This window comes from Apium graveolens, chromosome 4 (assembly GCF_009905375.1).
Source record: "Apium graveolens cultivar Ventura chromosome 4, ASM990537v1, whole genome shotgun sequence".
Taxonomy (NCBI): Eukaryota; Viridiplantae; Streptophyta; class Magnoliopsida; order Apiales; family Apiaceae; genus Apium; species Apium graveolens.
The window spans coordinates 309,217,563-309,241,167 of record NC_133650.1 but is presented as its reverse complement, the minus strand read 5'-3'; the positions used below and the strand labels follow the sequence as shown (position 1 = coordinate 309,241,167).

Here is a 23,605-nt window from a genome sequence, read left to right as displayed (position 1 = left end):
CAATATATGTAAATATATATATTTTTAATATATAAATATATACACACACGTAAAATTATATACAAAGATATAATATTATATATTTATTTATTTATTTATTTTTATACACGAAATGTAAAGTTACTCTTTACTACACAAATGTTAAATGTGTCAGATATGTGTTTACTGTTTACCCTTAACTACACGAAACACGAAAGTATACTAAATGATACGAATTGCAGGCTCCAATTTCAAGGTACCAAAAAATGGTTGAGTTTTTATGGACAATTGGATAATAAGGTTGCACAATGCTTATCATTTCTTAAGGTACATGAGTTCAGGTTACTTCATAAAAGAATCTTTTTTACAATGTTTTCTTTTACTTTGAAACAGAACTGTTGTATTAATGAGTCCTGGAAGCTGGTTGAAGACATGTAGTTGTCTCAGCTCTCAGGAATGTTTGAAGAACAAAAAGCACTATCTAGCTGCAAAATATGTCACACTAATTGTGTTCGTTGTAGAGGCTTTTGGCGAAGAGCCTGTTTCAGGACAGTTTCTTCTCTCCGAGAAAAACCCAGGCTGTTTAGGAACAGGCAATGTATCATCCGTCGTCAGCATCATGATCGTCGACGACATGTTTGGCCTGTCTTCTGGATACTCTTGAACGCACAATAATCCAATTTGAATAACTCGAAATACTTCATGTTGATTACTAATTGACTCCAAGATCACGCTATCAACCACTTCCAAAAGATTACCCTCAGTGTACCTTTTCCATACCTACATATTAAGTCGAAAATGAAGACCTTAATAACAAACACACACGCACACAAGCAAACATTTTTTTTATCGTAGGTAACCCGCAGCCGCTACCCTTTGGGTGCGTACTGGATAAACCCTACGGGCTCACGCAATAGCCTGCAAACCACGTGAACCAAGATAAAACACATTTAAGCGACAGATTATGACTCCGGAGACATAATCATAAATTCTCCTCCCGTGGGATTCAAACCTGTGACCAAAAGGATAGTTATCCTCTCTTTAACCAACAAGCACACATTTTACTTACATGTCCAATGAGATTATGGCTGTGACCTGGATGAACAAAAGCTCTGTTTCTCTTCCCTGTTATTACCTCAAGAAGTGATACACCGAAGCTATAGACATCAGACTTAACTGAGAACAGTCCATCAAAGGCATACTCCGGGGACATGTATCCACTACATGGGAAATTTTAATGATTAACAAAAAATTACTACACAATGTAATCCAGAAAACATAATCAAAATGTTGCAGGAACTCTTACTGTGTCCCAACCACTCTTGTTGTACTTGCTGGCGTTTCACTCTCTCCAAAAGTTCTGGCCAATCCAAAGTCTGATATTTTCGGGTTCATGTCATGATCTAGTAAAATATTGCTGGCTTTGAGATCTCTATGGATAATTTTTAGCCTGGAATCCCGGTGAAGATAGAGTAGCCCCCTTGCAATACCAACAATAATATTGTACCTTTTCGGCCAGTTTAATGACTTGCTCGTATTTTTATCTGTTCATTTGCCATTTAGGTCAATTGTTTTTTAGGGAACAATTTTTTTTCTTTAACATTGATATTTATAAACCAACAGTAAACACAATTTGAAGATTTCGGTTGGATCATACCGAATATATAATAATCTAAACTTTTGTTAGGCAAATATTCGTAGATCAACAGCCTCTCCCCTTCCTCAATGCAGCACCCACGAAGCATCACAAGATTCCTATGTTGAAGTTTAGCTATGCATGAAACTTCATTCATGAATTCGTCCAAACCCTGTCTTGAATCCTTCGAGAGCCTCTTCACAGCTATTTCTTGTCCCTCTTCCAAAATCCCCTGCAAATTAGTGTATGTGATCCTTAAAAATATAGAATCCTCAACATTGACAATCCTGGGTAATTTTCTGATCAGATTATGCATTTCTTTAGATCTAAAACTGCAACTTTGTAAATAAGCTAAGAGGGCATTTGGAAACATATATTTTATTTCAAATTATGGATTTCAAATGATAGAATTTGAGTTGTTATTTCAAAACTCATGTTTATACTAAGATTTGAATGTCCTGGATTTCAAATGAAATTCCCAAACAGGTCATTTGATCAAATCCAGAATTTCCAATGAAATTCAGGTTCCCTAACAGGAGGAAATATAAGGTAGACTTAAAAAACATTACTATCCTGATGCTTTCTGCGGAAAACTAGGACTGACAATTATGCACAGAGAAATATGGAAGGGTTTACCTTGTATACAGTCCCGAATCCACCTTTGCCAAGCTGCCTGTTGTCGGAGAAATTGTCAGTGGCTTTTGCAATTTGCACGAAGCTAAATATTGGTAAATCTAAGTCTTGCCCTGCTAGAGTTTTCTCTTCTTCTGCAGGACATACATTATTCTTCATGATGTTGCAACCATCACACGAAATTTTATGAACAAATTCCTTTCAAGTTTACATGTTAATTTTATCGAGTAACTGGAGTTTGCAAATCAACTGCTTATTAATTCATTGAAGAACGTATGAATCCAATACTTAAATACCTGATCTGTTAATCCTTTTTTTCCTGATTCTATACAACAGGAAGAGACAAAGTATACTGGCTAGTACTGCAAAAACAGGAATTAATATGATCCACACTCGTGTCTTTTGTCTGGAATGTTTCCTGCTGTTTTCTGTGCAAAATGTGGGGTAGTTTTCTGATTAGATTATGCATCCATTTAGATCTAAAACAGCAATCTTGAAATTAAGCTAAAGTAAATAACCGCAAACACATCAGATGATACTTAATTATAATAGCTTAAAAGGTCACTTACTTAATTCAGACTGCGGCATTCTTACATAAAGATCTTGTCCATCGTCTGAGTAGCCTCGCATATCATTCAAGCCACCAAACCATAACAAGCATCCACTTCCCCCATCTCGAATATCTGTATTTGAATAAGCTGTACAATTGCAATCCTTCAAGCACTTCTCCTCGCATTCTACAAGGTTCATGCTCATGTTATACCATGACCATCGCGTGTCTGGCAATTTTACACCAGTATACTTCATGAAACCATCTCCGTTTCCACATTCTAGTTGGAGTTTGCGTGAACAACCATCAGTCCAATATGCTCGTGCCCACTCTTCTGGGCGTTTCGGATCAAACCCTTCCATACATTCACACCTAGGAGACTTGTTAACATTGCAAATACCATTTGTTCCACAAATTGCATAACGATCACAGTCGCTCACTTCTAAAGTCAGATATTGTGTCCATTCGTTCTTCTCACGGTTCCAGATATAACGAGCTGATACGCCGCCTGGTGTCAATGTCAACCTTGTAATAGCACTAGATTCAGAAGCATTGACAAGATCGAAAACATAATAGACTTCCGTCTCGGTTATGACAAATCTTGATGTGTAGATTTCAGTAGGCTTCGGAACAGGAATGCCACTAAATCCTGACCCAACCCAAGGTCCAGTTCTGTACCAAGGAACTGAATCTTTCCACAAAAGTAGTTGCGGATAACCATTTTTATCAACCCGATGAATATAATTACCAGGGGCTGGATCAACTTCACTTTTCCATGATAAATAGTACCTGTCTATGCCGGTAACTAAATCATATCCGAATTTCATGCCAGGTAATAAGTTATCCCCGGGATGATCAAAACTCTGCCACGCGATATTTTGCTGCTCATTTGCATCCCGGAAAACAAGGTTCCCAGTATCTAACAGCTGGGCCACTGGATTCTTTACTGATCTCGAAGAATTCGACGTCCATATGCTATCAGTACTGTGATTAGTACTTAAAACAATTCCCCTGCTACTGACCCTTACAACGCCTGACCTATTAAAAATCGGAGATTCTCTATTAGCCACCCATACAACTGTTCCATATGATATCTTCTTGTACCATATACCGAAATATCGATTTTCGGGATTGCCTTTGGGGCTGAAAAATCCCATTTCAAACTCCCCGCGTGCTGAAACAATGGTTTGTCCATCACTAATGCTTTGATCTACAGTTATGGTGTCTGCGGCAGAGTTAAACCTTAAGACTGAGAGTAAACATGTGCACAACAAAATGATAGCAGTGCATTCCATTAGTGTTTTGCTAATTTTTCTGTATATTTTGTTATAGGCATAAAATGCTTGATAGTAATTTAGCACTTGGTAATGTAGAATGTGTTAGTGTCACAAGTTTAAAGAGTCTCAAGTCTTTTGAGTAAGAAGCACGCTGGATCGTTGCTAAAGGTCATTAATGAATTACACAGTTGACTGACTTGACTTGTTCTTCTTGCTCGCTCACTAGGATCTATTAGGGACTTAAATTGATATATTTAATTTAAATTTGATAAATATTATCCTGATTCTTGGGAGATTGTACAGTTAAACCTCTTTAAAGTAATAGGGTCGGGACCAAGAAAAAATATTACTTTAGCGAGTTTATTACTTTACCGGGAGTAAAAATACACTGTGTCCATTATGCTGGGACCGGAGAACAATATTATTTTAGCGAGGTTATTACTTTATCGATTATTACTTCATCGAGGTTTAACTGTAGATGGAAGTGGTCAAAACATATTGCACATTGCGGTGGAGCAACACAGAAAGGATGTCATCGGATTCAACTTACCGGATGGCATAATTACGAATGATTGAATGAAGATGAGGACATTGCAGAACATAATGACACTCTATTTTTTTTGACTAATTTGGCTTACATGTCTTACAATTGAGTATCTGTCCTAACAAATATTGGGGGTGAGCGAGAATCGAACCCAGAACCTGGAACGACAAGAGATAAACCCGCGCTCATGACAGTCTATTTAGTAGCTACCAGTTCCCGAGATTTTGGTCATGTTTTGCGTTATTTATATTTAGTGATGCAGCAGCTTTGTTCCTTTCAGTTTCAGCATTACTATACAACTTCCTGGGAACATTTGTTAAAGATGCCATTAAAGCTCCGTTCCTAAAAACGTTTTTTATTTGTGTTGAACACGTTTGCCAATGCACACTTTTGATTGTTAATATCTTAAATTTCGTATTAGTATTAAATATAAAAACTTAATTATATTAAAGTACTCATAAATACGAATTTAACAAAATCACTCATGAGTATATTTGATCTTAGAAATTAAACGTAAATTAATAGTCAATCGCTTGACATGAATAGTGTGAGAAGTCAAAATAGGAAATGTATTACGGGATGGAGGGAGTAACAGATAGTCTAGTACAGTGCGATTCTCAACATTAGTTCAATTTCATTAGTTCAATTGTAGCAATGGCGGCGTCTTTCATTACAGGGGCTTATGCTATGCTAAATGGTCGGTTCGTGCTATCGGCGACCTTTGCTGTTGTTTTTATGAGTGTCATATTAATTATCTCCGTTGTTACAATATTTTTTTATCGTAGTAAATCCTTAGCCGTTATTCTTCGGGTGCACACCGGTTAAACCCCAAGAGCTCACGTGAACCAAGGTAAACCGCACTTAAACGACAAATTATGGTTCAAGAGACATAATCATAAATTCTCCAACCGTGTGATTCAAACTTGTGACCAAAAGGATAATTATCCCTCTTTAACCAACTGAGTCAACTTTGTTGTTGTAATATTTATAAATATGTAATTTTATTCCTGAATCTTCTTAAATTTAATTTTGCCCGAGAATTTTGCTTGTTTTGCCCGAGAATTTTGCTTCTTAAACTGTCCATCCGTCAATTGGTCGGATTGGAATGAATGCATCCATTTGAAAGCATTGCAGAAGACATTTAACTAAATTGGACCATTTGGATTTGCATAATTCATGTGTAGATTGAAAAGAATATCTGGAGCCTATCAAACAATCGACTAGTTCTGGTCCTTTGGAACTGTGACATTTGCTGCAATCCGAATGATTTTCAGAGCAATTGGGCGATCTGTAAGGCTTAATAATGCTTGATGTAAGTTGTAAGGCACCAAAAATTGGTTGAATTGTTATCGGACAATTGGATAATAAGGTTGCACAATGCTTCTCAAGGTACATGAGTTCAGGTTACTTCATAAAAGAATCTTTTTTACAATGTTTTCTTTTACTTTGAAACAGAACTGTTGTATTAATGAGTCCTGGAAGCTGGTTGAAGACATGTAGTTGTCTCAGCTCTCAGGAATGTTTGAAGAACAAAAAGCACTATCTAGCTGCAAAATATGTCACACTAATTGTGTTCGTTGTAGAGGCTTTTGGCGAAGAGCCTGTTTCAGGACAGTTTCTTCTCTCCGAGAAAAACCCAGGCTGTTTAGGAACAGGCAATGTATCATCCCTGGTCAGCATCATGATCGTCGATGACATGTTTGGCCTGTCTTCTGGATATTCTTGCACGCACAATAATCCAATTTGAATAACTCGAAATACTTCATGTTGATTACTAATTGATTCCAAGATCACGCTATCAATTACTTCCAAAAGATTACCCTCAGTGTACCTTTTCCATACCTACATATTAAGTCGAAAATGAAGACCTTAATAACAAACACACACGCACACAAGCAAACATTTTTTTTATCGTAGGTAATCCGCAGCCGCTATCCTTTGGGTGCGCACTGGGTAAACCATACGGGCTCACGCAATAGCCTGCAAACTACATGAACCAAGATAAACCGCATTTAAGCGACAGACTCTGACTCTGAGGCATAATCATAAATTCTCCTCCCGTGGGATTTGAACATGTGACCAGAAGAATAGTTATCCTCCCTTTAACCAACAAGCACACATTTTACTTACATGTCCAATGAGATTATGGCTGTGATCTGGATGAACAAAAGCTCTGTTTCTCTTCCCTGTTATTACCTCAAGAAGTGATACACCGAAGCTATAGACATCAGACTTAACTGAGAACAGTCCATCAAAGGCATACTCCGGGGACATGTATCCACTACAAGGGAAATTTTAATGATTAACAAAAAATTACTACACAATGTAATCCAGAAAACATGATTGAAATGTTGCAGGAACTCTTACTGTGTCCCAACCACTCTTGTTGTACTTGCTGGAGTTTCACTCTCTCCAAAAGTTCTAGCCAATCCAAAGTCTGATATTTTCGGGTTCATCTCATGATCCAGTAAAATATTGCTGGCTTTGAGATCTCTATGGATAATTTTTAGTCTGGAATCCTGGTGAAGATAGAGTAGCCCCCTTGCGATACCAACAATGATGCTGTACCTCTTCGGCCAGTCTAATGATTGGCTCATATTTATATCTGTTCAATTGCCATTTACTTAAGTCAGTTGTTTTTTTCTGGAACAGTTTTGCTGCTTTAACATTGAAATTCATTAACCAACAAAGTAAACAAACATAGAGAAGCTTTAGTTTGGATCATACCGAATATATAATGATCTAAACTTTTGTTAGGCAAACATTCATAAAGCAGTATCCTCTCCCCTTCCTCAATGCAGCACCCGAGAAGCATCACAAGATTCCTATGTTGAAGTTTAGCTATGCATGAAACTTCGTTCATGAATTCGTCTAAACCCTGTCTTGAATCCTTTGAGAGCCTCTTCACAGCTATTTCTTTTCCCTCTTCCAAAATCCCCTGCAAATTAGTGTCTGTGAGCCCTTTATAATTTTCTTACCAACTGGCATCATCACCTTCTTAATTAAGCATCCTTATCATAAAACTTTTAAAGCATATTACCAACTGGCATTATCACCTTCTTAATTAAGTAGTTTAACAGTAATGCAGCTTAGATATAAAACAGCAAGTTTGTTTATTAAGTTGAGGAAATCACATGCTTTCGCTGAACAATTGGAGATATAAGTGTTCACCTTGTATACAGTCCCGAATCCACCTTTGCCAAGCTGCCTGTTGTCGGAGAAATTGTCAGTGGCTTTTGCAATCTGCATGAAGCTAAATAAAGGTAAATCCAAGTCTTGCCCTGCTAGAGTTTTCTTTTTTCCTGCGCAGGCAAGAAGCAAATGGATACTTTAGTGAGCAATGTATGTGCATGATTCTCCAGGACATGCAATCTTATGAACAAATTCTTTTCAGAGTACTGATTAATTCATTAAAGAATGCATGAATATGATACTTCAAATTACCTGCTCTGTGAAACCGTTTTTTCTTGAATGCATACAACAGGAAAAGGCTAATCATTATCGTTCCTATTACAAGAACAGGAACTAATATGATGATCTGCAGGTGCTTCTTTACTAGTAATTTTCTGCTGAGATCTGTGTTTTAAGAAAAAATATTAATTGAAAATCATCTATTTAATTAAGGAAAAGAAAATCTCTAAGTGGTGCCTAGTAATAGTAGCTTAAAAAGTGATTACTCACTTAATTCAGAGGCAGCCATTCTTACATAAAGATCTTGTCCGTCGTCTGAGTAGCCTCGCATATCATTCAAGCTACCAAACCATAACAAGCATCCACTTCCCCCATCTCGAATATCTGTATTTGAATAAGCTGTACAATTGCAATCCTTCAAGCACTTCTCCTCGCATTCTACAAGGTCCATGCTCATGTTATACCATGACCATCGCGTGTCTGGTAATTTTATACCAGTATACTTCAAGAAACCATCCCCCTTTCCACATTCTAGTTGAACTTTGCGCGAACAACCATCAGTCCAATCTCCTTGTGCCCAGTCTTCTGGGCTTTTCGGATCAAACCCTTCCATACATTCACACCTAGGAGACTTATTAACATTGCAAACACCATTTGGTCCACAAATTCCATAACGATCACAATCGATCACTAGTAAAGTCAGATATTGTGTCCATTCGCTTTTCTCCCTGTTCCATACATAACGAGTTGGTATGCCACCCGGTGACAATGTCAGCCTTGTAATAGGACTAGATTCAGAAGTATTGACAAGATGGGAAACAAAATAAGCTTCTGTCTCGGTTATGACAAATTTTGATGTGTATATTTCATTGTTCTTCCGAACAGGAAGGCCACTAAATCTTGATCCCATCCAAGGTCCAGTTCTGTACAAAGGATCTGAATCTTTCCACAATATTAGTTGTGGATAACCATTTTTATCAACCCGATCAATATAATTACTAGTGGCCGGATCATCTTCACTTTTCCATGGTATAAACTCCCTGTCTATGCCGGTAACTAAATCATATCCAAATTTCATACGAGGCAGTGAAGTATCCCCGGGATGATCAAAACTTTGCCACAAAAAAATTTGTTCCTCATTTTCATCCCGGAAAACAAGATTCCCTGAATCTAATAGCTGAGCCACTGGATTCTTCACTGACCTTGAAGAATTCGAAGACCAAAATGGGATGTTAGTACTCTGATTAGTACTTACAACAATTCCCCGGTTACTGACCCTTATAATGCCTGACATATTAGCAATAGGCATGTCTCTATTAGCCACCCATACAACTGTTCCTTGCCCTATTTTTTTGTACCAGATACCAAAATATCGATTCTGGGGATTGCCTTTGGGGCTGAAAAATCCCATTTCAAACTCTCCGCGTGCTGAAACAACTGTTTGTCCATCACTAATGGTTTGATTTGCAGTTATGGTGTCTGCTGCAGAGTAGAACATTAAGATTGAAAGTAAACATGAGCACGACAAAACGATAACAGTGCCTTTCATTGATGCTTTGCTATTTCTTCTGCATATCTTGTCTTTATATGCATAAAATACATGATAGTAAATCAGCAATCAGAAGTAGTTATGTGTTAGTGTCACAAGTTTTAAGGCTTAAAGTGAGTTGTCTAACCTGTGTCAACTCTTTAATAGCTAAAAGGTGCCTGGATCCTGAGAACCGTATTTACTAATCAATAATACATGATCAATAGTTAATGTCTTTTGAATGGTCTGCAGGACTGCAACTAATATGATCCTCTAGCAAGTTGGATTGTTGGAACCAGGACATTATGAGAGTGGGGCAACTTCTTCATTCTCTTGTTCTTTTCAAGGCAGAACACGACAATATTTCTACGAAAGAAGCAACAAAATACTTCCCAGGAGAAAAGGGAAGCCTAATATGACATTTTCAAAGCTTCATCCAAATCTATAATCATTTCGCTACTTTTACAAATTTACCCAACATCTCTTGTTGTAGCGGTGTATGAGGTTCAAACTTTGTCAAAGACGGGTGTGTGAGAGTGTTTAACTAGAAAAAATAAAAGTCTTCTAGCTTTGCTACAGTCAACTCTTTAATAGTTGATGGTGCCTGGACTCCTACCACCATCAATAATTCATGATCACAGTCTTCAAACTTTGCTACAATCTACTCTTTTGTAATTAATGGTGCCTGGACTCCCACGACGAACCATATTAACTAATCAATAATTAATGATCACGACAATGTGTGCTGGGATTATCCGATAATGTGCAGTGTCATCAGGTTAAAATTACAAGTATCTTGGCATAATAAGACAGTCTTACCCTTAGGCCTTAGTAGGGTATGCTTTGGCATTTTCTATGAATTCCATATTTTCTTTCTGCAACTCATTTGTACTTAAGAATGTGACTCTGGTGATGAATCTTTCCTTAAATGGTGGTTCTCACAGAGTCACAGGATAATATCTACCAGTACGCTCTACATTCCACTCGGATACCAAGGTTTGGATAATTATCGATGTTCCAGAGCTTGCACTTCCTTAGAAGGCCATGTTTTGAAGTTGTTCGTCACTTCAGCTATCTATCATAGTTGGCACCAAATAAATGTTAGATTGCAGTATTGCATCGCAGAAATGAAGTCAGGTCACCTGAGCAAACTGTCTAGTTTGCTAAAGATGTGCTGCAGAGAAATTGCACAGTTGTAAAATCTTAAAAGAAAGACAATGTCTTACAGATTGTGACAATGTCTTGAATTTAGAGTGTGTTAGTCGTGGCAGAGTTGAGCCTTGATCGACTAAAATACCTGTCTAGTAGCACAATTGAAGCAGAATGGAAGCCTAGGAAAAGTAACGGAAGCTTAGGAAAAGAAAGCGCTAATCCTTGATAAGGGCTCTTACACGAGAGATTCCTAAAATCCTTGAATTCACGAGGTAATCGTTGATTCCACATGGAGTCCTTGAATCCACAAAAATATACGAGAAACCTTTTTAAAGTTTTTAATTCAATCGATCATATTTTGCTATATCGTCATGTTGTTATATATATATATAGAGTAAAGTTCTATGGAGTACACCTTTTAATTGGAGTCCTCGGAGTCCATCTATGTTCTGCAAATAAAATATCTTCTAAAACGTGTTATCTTGTAAAACATGTTTCACAAATATCATTACTTCAATAAAATTATGCAAATCTCATATATTTACAAGTACAATATGTATGTTCTGCAACATTACATTTATTTCATTTTAGCATGATCATGCAAATCCTAAAAGAAAATCAAAACATATCCTAATTAAAAAAATAATGATTAAAAGCAAAGTGGTCATGCAGTTGAGACTTGAGAGTGATGCCTCTGCATGATATTTCATTTTAGCATGATCATGCAATTCAGTAGCGTGTTCATGCAATCATGCATTCTCAGTAGCTTGATCATGTCATTGCTCTTCTCAAGTAGCACTACACCTAGTCCTATGATTACTACTGAAATCCTCATACATCAGTCTCCTCCACTTCGACAGAAGTCGAGCTCGAGTTCTCATCCAGAATAACATTTTTGTCTTGATCATCCTCCAAAATAGCTTTTAAGAATAAATAGCTATGCCTAAAGGAGTAATTTTAATGTGGACAGGTTTTTACAAATGTGATTGACTGATTGTGTGTCTCTGACAAATGCAGTCATGCATATCAATTGGACAGTTGACTGACTTTACTTATTTGAGAGCATTGCAGAAGACATTTAACTAAATTGTTTTCTTCTCAGTAATGTTTGAAGGAAAAAAACACACTATCTAGCTGCAAAATATGACACACTAATGGTGTTCATGGTAGAGGCTTCTGTTGAAGAGCCTGTTTCAGGACAGCTCTTTCTCTCCGAGAAAAACCCGGGCTGTTTAGGAACAGGCAATGCATCATCCCTAGTCAGCATCATGATCGTCGATGACATGTTTGGCCTGTCTTCTGGATACTCTTGCACGCACAATAAACCAATTTGAATAACTCGAAATACTTCATGTTGATTACTTGACTCCAAGATCACACTATCAACCACTTCCAAAAGATTACCCTCAGCGTACATTTTCCATACCTAAATATCAAGTCAACTATGAGGACCTTTATAACAAACACACACACACATGCAGACATATTTTACTTACATGTCCAATGAGATTATGGCCGTTATCTGAATGAACAAAACCTCTGTTTCTCTTCCCTGCTATTACCTCTAGAAGTGATACCCCGAAGCTATAGACATCAGACTTAACTGAGAACAGTCCGTCGAAGGCATACTCCGGGGACATGTATCCGCTACATGGGAAATATTAATGATTAGGCTGTGGAAATATTAATCTAGAAAACATTATTGAAAAGTTGCAGGAACTCTTACTGTGTCCCAACCACTCTTGTTGTACTTGCTGGAGTTTCACTCTCTCCAAAAGTTCTAGCCAATCCAAAGTCTGAGATTTTCGGGTTCATTTCATGATCTAGTAAAATATTGCTGGCTTTGAGATCTCTATGGATAATTTTTAGCCTGGAATCCTGGTGAAGATAGAGTAGCCCCCTTGCAATACCAACAATAATGTTGTACCTCTTCAGCCAGTTTAATGACTTGCTTGTATTTTTATCTGTTCATTTGCCATTAAGGTCAATTGTTTATTTGGGGAACAATTTTCTTGCATTAACTTTGATATTTATAAACCAACATAAACAAATATAGAAGCTTTTATTTAGCAAAAAAAAAAAAAAAAATATAGAAGCTTTAGATTGGATCATACCGAATATATAATAATCTAAACTTTTGTTAGGCAAATATTCGTAGATCAACAGCCTCTCCCCTTCCTCAATGCAGCACCCAACAAGCATCACAAGATTCCTATGTTGAAGTTTAGCTATGCATGAAACTTCATTCATGAATTCGTCCAAACCCTGTCTTGAATCCTTCGAGAGCCTCTTCACAGCTATTTCTTGTCCCCCTTCCAAAATCCCCTGCAAAACTCGGGGTAATTTTCTGAGTAAATTAAGCTAAAGGAAATATAAGGTAAATTTAAATAACATTACTATCCTGATGCTTTCTCTGCAAAACTAGAGACTGACGATTAATATGTGCACAGAGAAATATGGAGAAATTATGTTTACCTTGTATACAGTCCCAAATCCACCTTTGCCAAGCTGCCTGTTGTTGGAGAAATTGTCCGTGGCTTTTGCAATTTGCATGAAGCTATATATAGGTAAATCTAAGTCTTTCCCTGCTATAGTTGTCTCTTCTTCTGCGGACACAAGCAGCAAATGGATAACATGTTAATTTTATTAACAAATTCTTTTCCAAGTTAACATGTTAATTTTATCGAATAACTGGAGTTTGCAAATCAACTACTAATTAATTCATTGAAGAACATATGAATCCAATGCTTCAATACCTGCTCTGTTAATCCCTTTTTTCCTGATTCTATACAATAGGAAGAGACAAAGTATACCGGCTAGTACTGCAAAAACAAGAATTAATATGAACCACACTCGTCTCTTTTGTCTGGAATGTTTCCTGCTGTTTTCTGTGCAAAATGTGGGGTAGTTTTCTGATTAGATTATGCATCCATTTAGATCTAAAACAGCAATCTAGAAATTAAGCTAAAGTAAATAACCGCAAACACATCAGATGATACTTAATTATAACAGCTTAAAAGGTCACTTACTTAATTCGGACACGGGCATTCTTACATAAAGATCTTGTCCATCCTCTAAGTAGCCTCGCATATCATTCAAGCCACCAAACCATAACAAGCATCCACTTCCCCCATCTCGAATATCTGTATTTGAATACGCTGTACAATTGCAATCCTTCAGGCACTTCTCCTTGCATTCTGTAAGGTTCATGCTCATGCTATACCATGACCATCGCGTATCTGGCAATTTTACACCAGTATACTTCATGAAACCATCTCCGTTTCCACATTCTAGTTGAACTCTGCGAGAACAACCATCAGTCCAATATGATCGTGCCCAGTCTTCTGGGCTTTTCGGATCAAATCCTTCCATACATTCACACATAGGAGACTTGTTAATGTTGCAAACACCATTTGGTCCACAAAGTCCATAACGATCACAATCGCTCATTTGTAAAGTCAGATATGGTATCCACTCGTTTTTCTCTCTGTTCCATATAAAACGAGTTGATACAGCATCTGGTGTCAGTTTCCACCTTGTAATAGCACTAGATTCAGCAGTATTGACAAGATCGAAAACATAATAGACTTCCGTTTCAGTTATGACAAATCTTGATGTGTAGATTCCATTAGGCTTCAGGACAGGAATGCCACTAAATCTTGAGCCAATCCAAGGTCCAATTCTGTACCAAGGATCTGAATCTTTCCACAAAAGTAGCTGTGGATAACCATTTTTATCAAGCCGATAAATATAGTTATCAGGGGCTGGATTATCATCATTTTTCCATGGTAAAAAGTACCTGTCTATGCCAGTTACTAAATTATATCCAAGTTTCATCCCTGGTAGAATATTATCCACGGGATGATCAAAACTTTGCCACAAGAAATTATGTTGCTCGTTTTCATCTCGGAAAACAAGGTTCCCTGAATCTAATAGCTGAGCCACCGGATTCTTTACTGCTCCTGAAAAATTCGACGTCCACATGCTATCAGTACTCTGATTAGTACTTACAACAATTCCCCTGCTACTGACCCTTACAACGCCTGAAGTATTAAAAACCGGAGACTCTCTATTAGCCACCCATATAATTGTTCCATTTGATATCTTCTTGTACCATATACCGAAATATCGATTCTGGGGATTGCCTTTGGGGCTGAAAAATCCCATTTCAAACTCCCCGCGTGCTGAAGCAACGGTTTGTCCATCGCGAATGGTTTGATTTGCAGTTATGGTGTCTGCTGCAGAGTTAAACATTAAGACTGAGAGTAAACATGTGCACAACAAAATGCTTTCCATTGTTGCTTTGCTTTTTCTTGTGAATATCTTATTATCTTGTGTTTGCATGCATAAATAACGATAACTCAGCCTGTTGAGACAGGACTTTACGGATTTAGCATCCCACGATCCTAGTTTCGATTCTAAGTGGACGAAAGGTGCGCTTAAGCTGTCCGGACACCTTGTTAAGACACTGTGTTATTAAATAATTGGTAGTAAATAGAATGGGTCCCAAGTTCCTAAACTCAAAAATTTGAATGTCTCCTTGTGGTTTGATTGAGAAAGTCTTCTTGTGACTTGATTGAGTCTTCTTCTCCATGTCCATGTTTTGGAGTTTGGACTGAAGTTTTGGCAAGAAGAAATTACATCTTTTGAATAGTATGCAAGACAACATGAAATAAAAAAAATGCAACATGTCATTTGCATAAAAAAAGTGAGGTTAATTAGTAAAAAAAAAATATTGCGTAAAATTAAGCAACTTTATATCATGCATTTTTGATTGAATTTTAGTATAATTTTTTTTAAACTATTTTTCCATCTTTATGTGTTGTATAGTTGTTGATCTTACATAATTCTTTTGTACAAATTGTAGACTAGTTTAAAATTTTATTTTTAATGAGAGGTTTGTTTAATTCTTTATGTAACCAAAAAAAGACATTCTTTTTAATATAATTGAGTACATGATTTCATAATTTAATCTAAAACTAAATAATCCTTGTATAATTTACTCACACAAATTTCTTACGATTTATTTATTTTTATTTACTTCAACTGTTTTAGTGCTTAATCAGACATATCAACAAACATACTAATGTAGCTCCATACATATTGGAAATTTTTAAAAAGGCTTAATGACTCTTTGAATCTCAAGTTTTGCACAAATATACCCTTCTGCCTTTCAAGGTGTTCTTTATTGCCCCTGAATTACTAAAAACGTACCTTTTAAACCTTGGACCACTCGGTTTGCACCGTTTTTTCCCGGTCCTTTTGTCCAAGGTTTAAAAAGTAAGTTTTCATGAATTCAGGGACAAAACCAAGACAGATGGGTATATTGGTGCAAACCTGAAGTTCAAAAGGTTTTAAGCCTTTCAATAACTAGTTAGAAATTTTAAATTTAAAGTTATTAATACATTATATCTAAATAATAAGTCAGAATAAACAAAATTATTAGTCTAATACTAAAAGAGAATTTAAAGGCAACTTTTCTTCTTACAGATTTATGCTCAGAGACTTTTCTTCGATTATGACACAAAAGAAGGCAAATTCCACAGATACAGAAATTGTAAATGTGCCAATCATACGTACACGTATCACTACAAGAAAACAACGCTAAATATAAACGCTATTTAATTAATTTAATTTGAATAACTGGAATTTCCAAATCAACTGCTACCTAATTCATTCAAGAATGCATAAATTCAATACTAAAATACCTGCACTTTTAATGCTTTTTTTTCCTGAATCTATACAACAGAAAGAAGCAAAGTACTCCCTCTCTATACATTAGGGGACGAGGAGCTGGCACGCATTTTAACGCTCATTTTAATTTTAATTTTTTTTTCTTCCGAATAAAAATTTGATATTTGAAGTTTAATACAGAAAAAGAAAAATTAAAAATAAATTATGAAAGTATGTTTTTTATTCACCTTAAGTGTCGAACATTGAAAAAAACCCGTATACAATTGGATGGATAATGGGACAGAGTGAGTATACCTGCTAGTACTGAATAAACAGGAATTAATATCTGTGTAGACAGCTCATATTATTGAAAGTAAACTAGTTGAATACCATAAAAATATCAAATTGTAGTACTAAATCATAATAGCTTGAAAGGTCACTTACTTATTTCGGACGCCGGCATTCTTACATGAAGAACTTGTCCATCTTCTGAGTAGCCTTGTATCAGGATTCGTCAAAGATGTTAGACGAGCTTGATCACCAAATTGTGGTATTTATACAGGGGTTGTTTGGCTGGAAACACTGTCGGTTTCGTTCATTCAGAATTTTATTTCTGCAAACTCACATGGGTTTTAGCCGAGGCCGAGCAAAACCGAACCGAAACCAAAAAACCGGACCGAACTAATTCGGTTCAGTTCGATCCTAAATTTTTCATAAATTCGGTCTATTCGGTCCGGCCGAAATATTTGTTAAAAGAACCGATAAGCTGGCTACCCTTTGGGTGCGTACTGGGTAAACCCTACGGGGTCAAGATAAGCCGCTATCCTTTGGGTGCGTACCGGGTAAACCCTTGCAGACTCTGACTCAGGAGTAATAATCATAAATTCTCCTCCCGTGGGATTCGAAACTGTGACCAAGAAGATAATTATCCTCTCTTTAACCAACTGAGTCAACCCTTGCAGGCATATTTATAAACATTTAGAACTCTACATATCATTTTATTTTAATTATATTTTAAATTTATAATTTGTAATTTAATTTTTAATGAAATTATTTTTTGAAATTTTTTTGGGTCTATTCGGTCCGGTCCGTAATATAACTTCGGTCCGGTTCGGTCCAAGAAAAAATCATTATTCGAATTTTCGATCTATTCGGTTCGGTTCGGTCCAACCGGACCGAACCCACCGAATGCTCAGCTCTAGTTCTAGGTAAAAAATACATATTTTTTTAATATAATTCATCAAAATACTCATTTTGAAAGCATATGGATGAAAATACTCATTCAATTACGTATATTTTAATAAAATAACGATAATACACATTATGAATTAAGTATCTCGAAAAATTATAAAGAATACACATTCACAATTTAGGTATTACACATATGCAATAACCAAACGCGTATCATAAATTTCTCTTTTTATACTCATTTGGCAAATGCGTATCTAGTATGAAATAGAATACTAAATTGGCAAATGCGTATCACAACCGGTATTTTCAGCTATCCGATACAATCATCCCACATGATTTCTTGTATCGAATGCTCAAGTACCGATAGTTTGAACAACCACGACTGAAGAAACCAAGTTCAGACAATCCGCTAGCTTATACAATGGTGTATCCAATTTTAATTGCACTGGACCTTCCTATGAAGGAACACAAAAATTAGGAAAAAAAAGATTAAGTTATACAACTCTTTCATCTTATTCATGTCTATGATACCTGAGAATTAACTGGAATAATGCAGACTTAGTTGCAGAATCATTTAAACTCAGGCCTCTTGGAAGTAAAGACATTCAATCTAGCTATTGTTTAACTATATTTCACACGTGAATTTATATATATGTAAAGCACTTAACCTAGATTTGATTGCTTTAACGGCCAATTACTAGACCAAACTCATGATTTAGCAACACAAAATAGCGAATATCACAGTAGAGACCAGACAAACTAGTCTACTTCTACCGTGTAATGAGTAGGTGCTCTAGACCACATTGAGATTGTAACAATACGCATACACACCAGAGTTAGAATTTAACAAACATCTTGCAATTTGGGCTGCACAAGTTCTAGGGTTTGTGCATTAGAGTTTACTACCAAGAAGCACAAAAAGAAGCATGCTCAACGTTTATGCTTCTGCATCGTTGCAAGAATGAAGACTTAAATGTTGCGTAAACATGTCTACTTTGAAGCTCGAAAGTCAAAACGTTTTTTCCTAAAATGGTATTATTCAGTACTGTCTTCCACAAAGGTAATATTGTGGAGATCTATGTCACAAGGTAAGGTACTAAGGTCATAATGGCCACAGAAGCATCACAAATTTTAGTGGCCACAGAAAATAAATTCATAACGCTTTGCTTGCCAATTGCAGGTAGAAAAATATCAAAACACCAGTACTTTCTACTTGACAAAGCTTCTAACTCTCAGTAACACACAATTTTCATAAGAAAACGGTAAACAAATCCGGTAATAAAAGGGTCATCTAATTATACATCACAAGTTTCTGGAAATCAAGATTTACGGAGCCTTGACACACATAGTTGCAAATATAATACAAATGCAGTAAACGGAACACTGCAACAAAAGAAAGTAGTACTTGCACGAGTAAAATGAGGTACTACAATCATATCATCATGATCAATTAGTTGAACCTTCACTGACCTCTTGAGCCTGCAAAAGGGCTAAAAAAGATTTTTGCTGCTGCTGCAGCAGCATCCTTAAGAAACCCACCACACTTGAGAGCCCCATGCTTGAGAGTCGAGTTTGCTCTTGCTCCCGAATTTTTATTAGGGAAGGAAGTAAGTGACAGGGAGGTAAGTACTTTCATCCCAAATATGGGATGAAAGTTTTGAAAGTAAAGTATGTAAAATTTACATTCATGGCCACTTGCTTTCGTTCCTTTTAAAAACTCGGGAGCACGATTAGAAATGAAAGTGAAACTATTTTACTTACCTTGCACTTGCTTTCCATCATTTTTAAAACTCAGGAGCAAGAAATAAGGCCCATGTATCAAGCTTGAAGATCCTGCTCCCTTTTTGAGCCTGACAAAGCTCATTTGAATTTCCTCTTGTTCTGGGTCCGGGATACTCTTAAAAATTTTGGACTCAAATGTCGAGAGATGGTCAACAGAACAAGGTTTTGATGCTTGGAATGTCAAGTAATACCAAGTGCCAGCAGCAGCGGCTGTAAGAAGTAGCATCCCTGCTTTGGCATGATGTATCAAACGATGCTATACTCCCACTGCATTCGTAGCTGAACCATTCAGGCTTCTGCAAGTATCCACTACTAGAAAAACTAGATGAGACATCGGCTAAAAACTGATGTTTGTTGAAAAGACAAGCGATGTGTTCGCATGTGTAGAGAAAGATAAAAACTGATGTTTATTGAAAAGAGAGGCGATGTCTTCGCATGTTTATAGAAAGATAGGGCTATCAGACATCGGTTTTTAGAATGTAAAGATACGGGCATTAGGCATGGGTTTTTAGCCGATGTCTATAAGCCTTGTAGACATCGTTTCTAATCAAATAACTTATGTGTATGCTTCAAATCAATAATTATATACCATGACTAACATTTAAATTTTGCTATAATATGAGATTTATACCATCTTAAACATATGACATTTAAACTAAAATGAAACATCAACATCGAAATGTACATTATCTAGGTGCAAAAGATGACACACTAATTGTGTTCATGGCAGAGGCTTCTGGTGAAGAGCCTGTTTCAGGACAGTTCCTTCTCTCCGAGAAAAACCCAGGCTGTTTAGGAGTAGGCAAGATATCATCCCTAGTCAGCATCATGATCGTCGATGACATGTTTGGCCTGTCTTCTGGATATTCTTGCACGCACAATAACCCAATTTGAATAGCTCGAAATATTTCATGTTGATTACTTGACTCCAAGATCACGCTATCAACTACTTCCAGAAGATTACACTCAGTGTACCTTTTCCACACCTAAATATCAATTCAAGTCAATTATAAAGATCGCAAGACCAGCAGATTAAGACCATAGATTTCCCTCACACACACACACAAATATTTTACTTACATGTCCAATAAGATTATGGTTGTTATCTGGATGAACAAAACCCCTGTTTCTTTTCCCTGCTATTATCTCTAGAAGTGATACACCAAAGCTATAGACATCGGACTTAACTGAGAACAGACCATCAAAGGCATATTCCGGGGACATGTATCCACTACATGGGAAAAATTAATGAAACGTATCAGTTATGCAGTGGACTGTTGATTAAAGTTTATAAACGAAAGTATTTCTGCGCAATGTAATCCAGAAAACATAATTAAAATGTTGTAGGAACTCTTACTGTGTCCCAACCACTCTTGTTGTACTTTCTGGAGTGTCACTCTCCCCAAAAGTTCGAGCCAGTCCAAAGTCTGATATTTTCGGGTTCATTTCATGATCTAGTAAAATATTGCTGGCTTTAAGATCTCTATGAATAATTTTTAGTCTGGAATCCTGGTGAAGATAGAGTAGCCCCCTTGCAATACCAACAATAATGTTGTACCTCTTCGGCCAGTTTAATGACTGGCTCATATTTTTATCTGTTCATTTGCCATTTAGGTCAATTTTTTTCTGGGGAACAATTTTAATGCTTTAACATTGATATTCATAAACCAACAAAATAAACAAATAAAAAGAAGCTTTAGATTGGATCATACCGAATATATAATAATCTAAACTTTTGTTAGGCAAATATTCATAGATCAATAGCCTCTCCCCTTCCTGAATGCAGCACCCAAGAAGCATCACAAGGTTCCTATGTTGAAGTTTAGCAATGCATGAAACTTCATTCAAGAACTCGTCTACTCCTTGTCTTGAATCCTTCGAGAGCCTCTTTACAGCTATTTCTTGTCCCTCTTCCAAAATTCCCTGAAAATTAGTATATGTGATGCCTTCATAATTTTTTACCAACCGGCATTGTCACCTTCTAAATTTAGCATCCTTAACATAAACTTTTAAAGCATATTAGCATGGTTATGTGCTTTCTTTTGAGAGATATATAGTGGTTTAACAGTAGTTCTGATTAGATTATGCATCCATTTAGATTTAAAACAGCAAGTTTGTATATTAAGTTAATCGAAAATATATACTAAATTTAAAAAACATTACTATCCCGATGCTTGCTGTGCAAAACTGGAGACTTAACAATTAATATATGCACATGAGAAATTTGGAAGTGTTCACCTTATATACAGTCCCAAATCCACCTTTGCCAAGCTGCCTGTTATCGGAGAAATTGTCAGTGGCTTTTGCAATTTGCATTAAGCTAAATATAGGTAAATCCAAGTCTTGGCCTGCTAGAGTTTTTTCTTTTCCTGCGGATGCAAGAAGCAAATCGATACTTTAGTGAACAATGCAACCATCACATGAAGTTTTATGAACAAAAATTCGTTTCCAAGTTTTACATGTTAATTTTATTTAATATCTGGAGTTTGCAAATCAACTGCTAATTAATTCATTGAAGAATGCATGAATCCAATACTTAAATACCTGCTCTGTTAATCCTTTTTTTCCTGATTCTATACAACAGGAAGAGGCAAAGTATACCGGCTAGTACTGCAGAAACAGGAATTAATACAATCCTCACCCGTGTCTTTTGTTCGGAATGTTTGTTTCCCTCTGTGTTGACAACTCATATTATTGAAAGCAAAGTAGTTGAATAACAGAAACATATCGAATGTTACTAAATCATTATAGCTTGAAAGGACACTTACTTAGACCAGACCCGGGCATTCTTACATAAAGATCTTGTCCATCATCTGAGTAGCCTCGCATATCCTTCAAGCCACCAAACCATAACAAGCATCCACTTCCCCCATTTCGAATATCTGTATTTGAATACGCTGTACAATTGCAATCCTTCAAACACCTTTTCTCACATTCTACAAGGTTTAAACTCATGCTATACCATGACCATTGCGTGTCGGGTAATTTTACACCAGTATAATTCAAGAAACCATCTCCGTTTCCACATTTTAGTTGAACTTTGCGCGAACAACCATCAGTCCAATCTGCTTGTGCCCAGTCTTCTGGGCTAACCGGATCAAACCCTTCCAGACATTCACACCTCGGAGATTTGTTAACATTGCAAACACCATTTGTTCCACAAATTGCATAACGATCACAGTCGCTCACTTCTAAAGTCAGATATTGTGTCCATTCGTTCTTCTCACGGTTCCAGATATAACGAGCTGATACGCCGCCTGGTGTCAATGTCAGCCTTGTAATAGGAGTTTCACTATTGAGAAGATCAAAAACATAATAAGCCTCCGTCTCAGTTATAACAAATCTTGTTATGTAGAGTTCATTGTACTCCTGAATAGGTAAGCCGCTAAATTTTGACCCAACCCAAGGTCCAGTTCTGTACCAAGGAACTGAATCTTTCCACAAAAACAGCTGTGGATAACCATTTTTATCAACCCGCTGAATATAGTTACCAGGTGCTGGATCGTCAAGACTTTTCCATGGTACGAGGTACCAGTCTTTGCCAGTCACTAAATCATATCCAAATTTCATGCGTGGTAGAATAGTATCCACCGGATGATCAAAACTCTGCCAGGCAAAATTTTGTTGCTCATTTTCATCGCGGAAAACAAGGTTCCCTGAATCTAATAGCTGAGCCACTGGATTCTTTACTGATCCTGAAGAATTCGACGTCCATATGCTATCAGTACTCTGATTAGTACTTACAACAATTCCCCTGCTACTGACCTTTACAACACCTGACGTATTAAAAATTGGAGATTCTCTATTAGCCACCCACACAACTGATCCATTTGCTATCTTCTTGTACCATATACCAAAATATCGATTCAGAGGAAGCCCTGCGGTGCTGAAAAATCCCATTTCAAATTGGCCGCCTGCGGAAACAATTGTTTGTCCATCACTAATGGTTTGATTTGCAGTTATAGTGTCTGCTGCAGAGTTAAACATTAAGATTGAGAGTAAACATGAGCACAACAAAATGATAGCAGTGCAGTCCATTGATGCTGCTTTTTCTTCTAAATATCTTATTATCTTGTGCTTGTGTGCATGAAATCAGTGGTGGTTATATCATGTGTTAGTCCAAGTTTCAAAACTCAAAAATTCGAAAGTCTCCTTGTGATTTGATTGAGTTTGTCTATCCTGGCGTCTATATAATAGCAAGAAGAATTTTCATCTGTTGAATAGTATGCAAGAGTGCAACTAGTATGGT

General features: G+C 36.7%; 2 protein-coding genes across 11 annotated transcripts; both read right to left on the bottom strand.

Moving 5' to 3' along the window:
- Positions 1 to 237: 237 nt before the first annotated feature.
- Positions 238 to 23,539, bottom strand: LOC141721686 (G-type lectin S-receptor-like serine/threonine-protein kinase At4g27290). Of its 8 annotated transcripts, XM_074524726.1 has the most exons (8): positions 9,707 to 9,917; positions 8,301 to 9,512; positions 8,064 to 8,195; positions 7,791 to 7,921; positions 7,347 to 7,557; positions 6,987 to 7,224; positions 6,750 to 6,900; positions 5,646 to 6,461 (listed from the first exon to the last, which is right to left on the bottom strand). In XM_074524726.1, the coding sequence occupies exons 2-8, from the start codon at positions 9,439 to 9,441 to the stop codon at positions 6,159 to 6,161; spliced, it is 2,307 nt and encodes a 768-aa protein (XP_074380827.1). In that variant the 5' UTR covers positions 9,442 to 9,512; positions 9,707 to 9,917; the 3' UTR covers positions 5,646 to 6,158. The 8 variants fall into 8 exon arrangements, with proteins under 8 accessions (XP_074380823.1, XP_074380825.1, XP_074380821.1 ...); XM_074524722.1 differs by lacking the exons at positions 5,646 to 6,461; positions 6,750 to 6,900; positions 6,987 to 7,224; ... (3 more) ...; positions 8,301 to 9,512; positions 9,707 to 9,917 and adding exons at positions 238 to 759; positions 1,049 to 1,199; positions 1,286 to 1,523; ... (2 more) ...; positions 2,545 to 2,676; positions 2,818 to 4,190; XM_074524724.1 differs by lacking the exons at positions 5,646 to 6,461; positions 6,750 to 6,900; positions 6,987 to 7,224; ... (3 more) ...; positions 8,301 to 9,512; positions 9,707 to 9,917 and adding exons at positions 244 to 759; positions 1,049 to 1,199; positions 1,286 to 1,523; ... (2 more) ...; positions 21,901 to 22,029; positions 22,125 to 23,539.
- On the bottom strand, positions 11,651 to 16,970 carry LOC141721685 (G-type lectin S-receptor-like serine/threonine-protein kinase At4g27290). 3 transcript variants are annotated; one of them, XM_074524719.1, is made up of 9 exons: positions 16,828 to 16,886; positions 16,632 to 16,707; positions 13,740 to 14,948; positions 13,467 to 13,598; positions 13,186 to 13,316; positions 12,825 to 13,035; positions 12,437 to 12,674; positions 12,207 to 12,357; positions 11,651 to 12,136 (listed from the first exon to the last, which is right to left on the bottom strand). In XM_074524719.1, exons 3-9 carry the CDS (start codon positions 14,875 to 14,877, stop codon positions 11,837 to 11,839), a joined length of 2,301 nt encoding a protein of 766 aa, XP_074380820.1. In that variant the 5' UTR covers positions 14,878 to 14,948; positions 16,632 to 16,707; positions 16,828 to 16,886; the 3' UTR covers positions 11,651 to 11,836. The 3 variants fall into 3 exon arrangements, with proteins under 3 accessions (XP_074380820.1, XP_074380819.1, XP_074380818.1); XM_074524718.1 differs by lacking the exon at positions 16,632 to 16,707 and having other exon boundaries at positions 16,828 to 16,970; XM_074524717.1 differs by lacking the exons at positions 16,632 to 16,707; positions 16,828 to 16,886 and having other exon boundaries at positions 13,740 to 15,348.
- Positions 23,540 to 23,605: the final 66 nt, after the last annotated feature.

Excerpts from the sequence above, each read along its gene's own strand:
- LOC141721686 (XM_074524720.1), bottom strand. The coding sequence starts at position 9,579 with ATGAAAGGCACTGTTATCGTTTTGTCGTGCTCATGTTTACTTTCAATC. Across the intron at positions 8,196-8,300 it reads AATGGCTGCCTCTGAATTAA|ATCTCAGCAGAAAATTACTA; the intron begins GTGAGTAATCAC and ends CTTAAAACACAG. Across the intron at positions 7,922-8,063 it reads AAAACGGTTTCACAGAGCAG|GAAAAAAGAAAACTCTAGCA; the intron begins GTAATTTGAAGT and ends TTGCCTGCGCAG.
- LOC141721685 (XM_074524717.1), bottom strand. The coding sequence starts at position 15,054 with ATGCAAACACAAGATAATAAGATATTCACAAGAAAAAGCAAAGCAACA. Across the intron at positions 13,599-13,739 it reads AATGCCCGTGTCCGAATTAA|AAAACAGCAGGAAACATTCC; the intron begins GTAAGTGACCTT and ends CATTTTGCACAG. Across the intron at positions 13,036-13,185 it reads GATTTGGGACTGTATACAAG|GGGATTTTGGAAGGGGGACA; the intron begins GTAAACATAATT and ends CGAGTTTTGCAG.